At 37.9% G+C, this 721-nt stretch overlaps 1 protein-coding gene across 1 annotated transcript in view; it reads left to right on the forward strand.

Moving 5' to 3' along the window:
• The window catches only part of Rsrp1 (arginine and serine rich protein 1), a gene marked incomplete at its 3' end in the record, with an annotated part of 2,360 nt that extends 1,639 nt beyond the window's left edge, over positions 1-721 (forward strand). Inside the window, exon 3 of the mRNA XM_023722442.1 lies at positions 603-721. Coding sequence (XP_023578210.1) covers positions 603-721 — 119 coding nt within the window. The remainder of the gene's footprint in view (positions 1-602) is intronic.

Below are 721 nucleotides of genomic sequence, written 5' to 3' on the forward strand. Positions count from 1 at the left end.
TTTTTTTTTTTTTTTTTTTTTGCGAAACCAGGGATTGAACTCAGGCCCTTGCACACCCTGACCTCTAGTTGAACAATTTGCCCACAAACCACACCTTATACTTTTTTTTTTTTTTTTTTTGCGGAACCGGGGATTGAACTCTTGCGCTTACCAGGGAAGCGTTTATTCCACTGAGCCATGTCCCCGGCCCCGGATTATAGATCTTGTCTCCTTGTTGATTGGTTGTAGCTTTATAAATTGGTTGGGCTCGGGGGCTGTTTGTCAGAGCCAGAAGGATTGCAAGTTGAGGGACAGCCTGGGCGATTTAGTAAGACTTAAAAAAGGCTGTGGATTAATGCTCAGTGGATTTGTTAGTGACTTGGTTAGTCTAAGCTTTGTGTTTAACAATTTGAAGAATAGTGTCAACTCTTGGTCAGAAAAACAAAATGATTACATAATTTATAAACTCTTTTCTCAGGAAAAAATTTTGCTTTCCTAAAGTTATATTTTACTTGTGAAAAGTAAAATGAATTATTGTTTTAAGTAAAAAGTAAAGGCACATTTTTGTGAGTCTTAGTCCTAAAACTGCCACAGGATTAATGAGTGTCTTAATCTTCTTTTAGATCGTATGGAGCTGTTAGAAATAGCAAAAGCAAATGCAGCGAAAGCTTTAGGCACAACCAACTTTGACTTGCCTGCTAGTCTCAGAACTGTTTCTGTAGCTAAAGAAACAAGCCATGGA

This window comes from Octodon degus, unplaced genomic scaffold, assembly GCF_000260255.1.
Source record: "Octodon degus isolate 3935 unplaced genomic scaffold, OctDeg1.0 scaffold00092, whole genome shotgun sequence".
In the NCBI taxonomy this organism is placed as follows: domain Eukaryota; kingdom Metazoa; phylum Chordata; class Mammalia; order Rodentia; family Octodontidae; genus Octodon; species Octodon degus.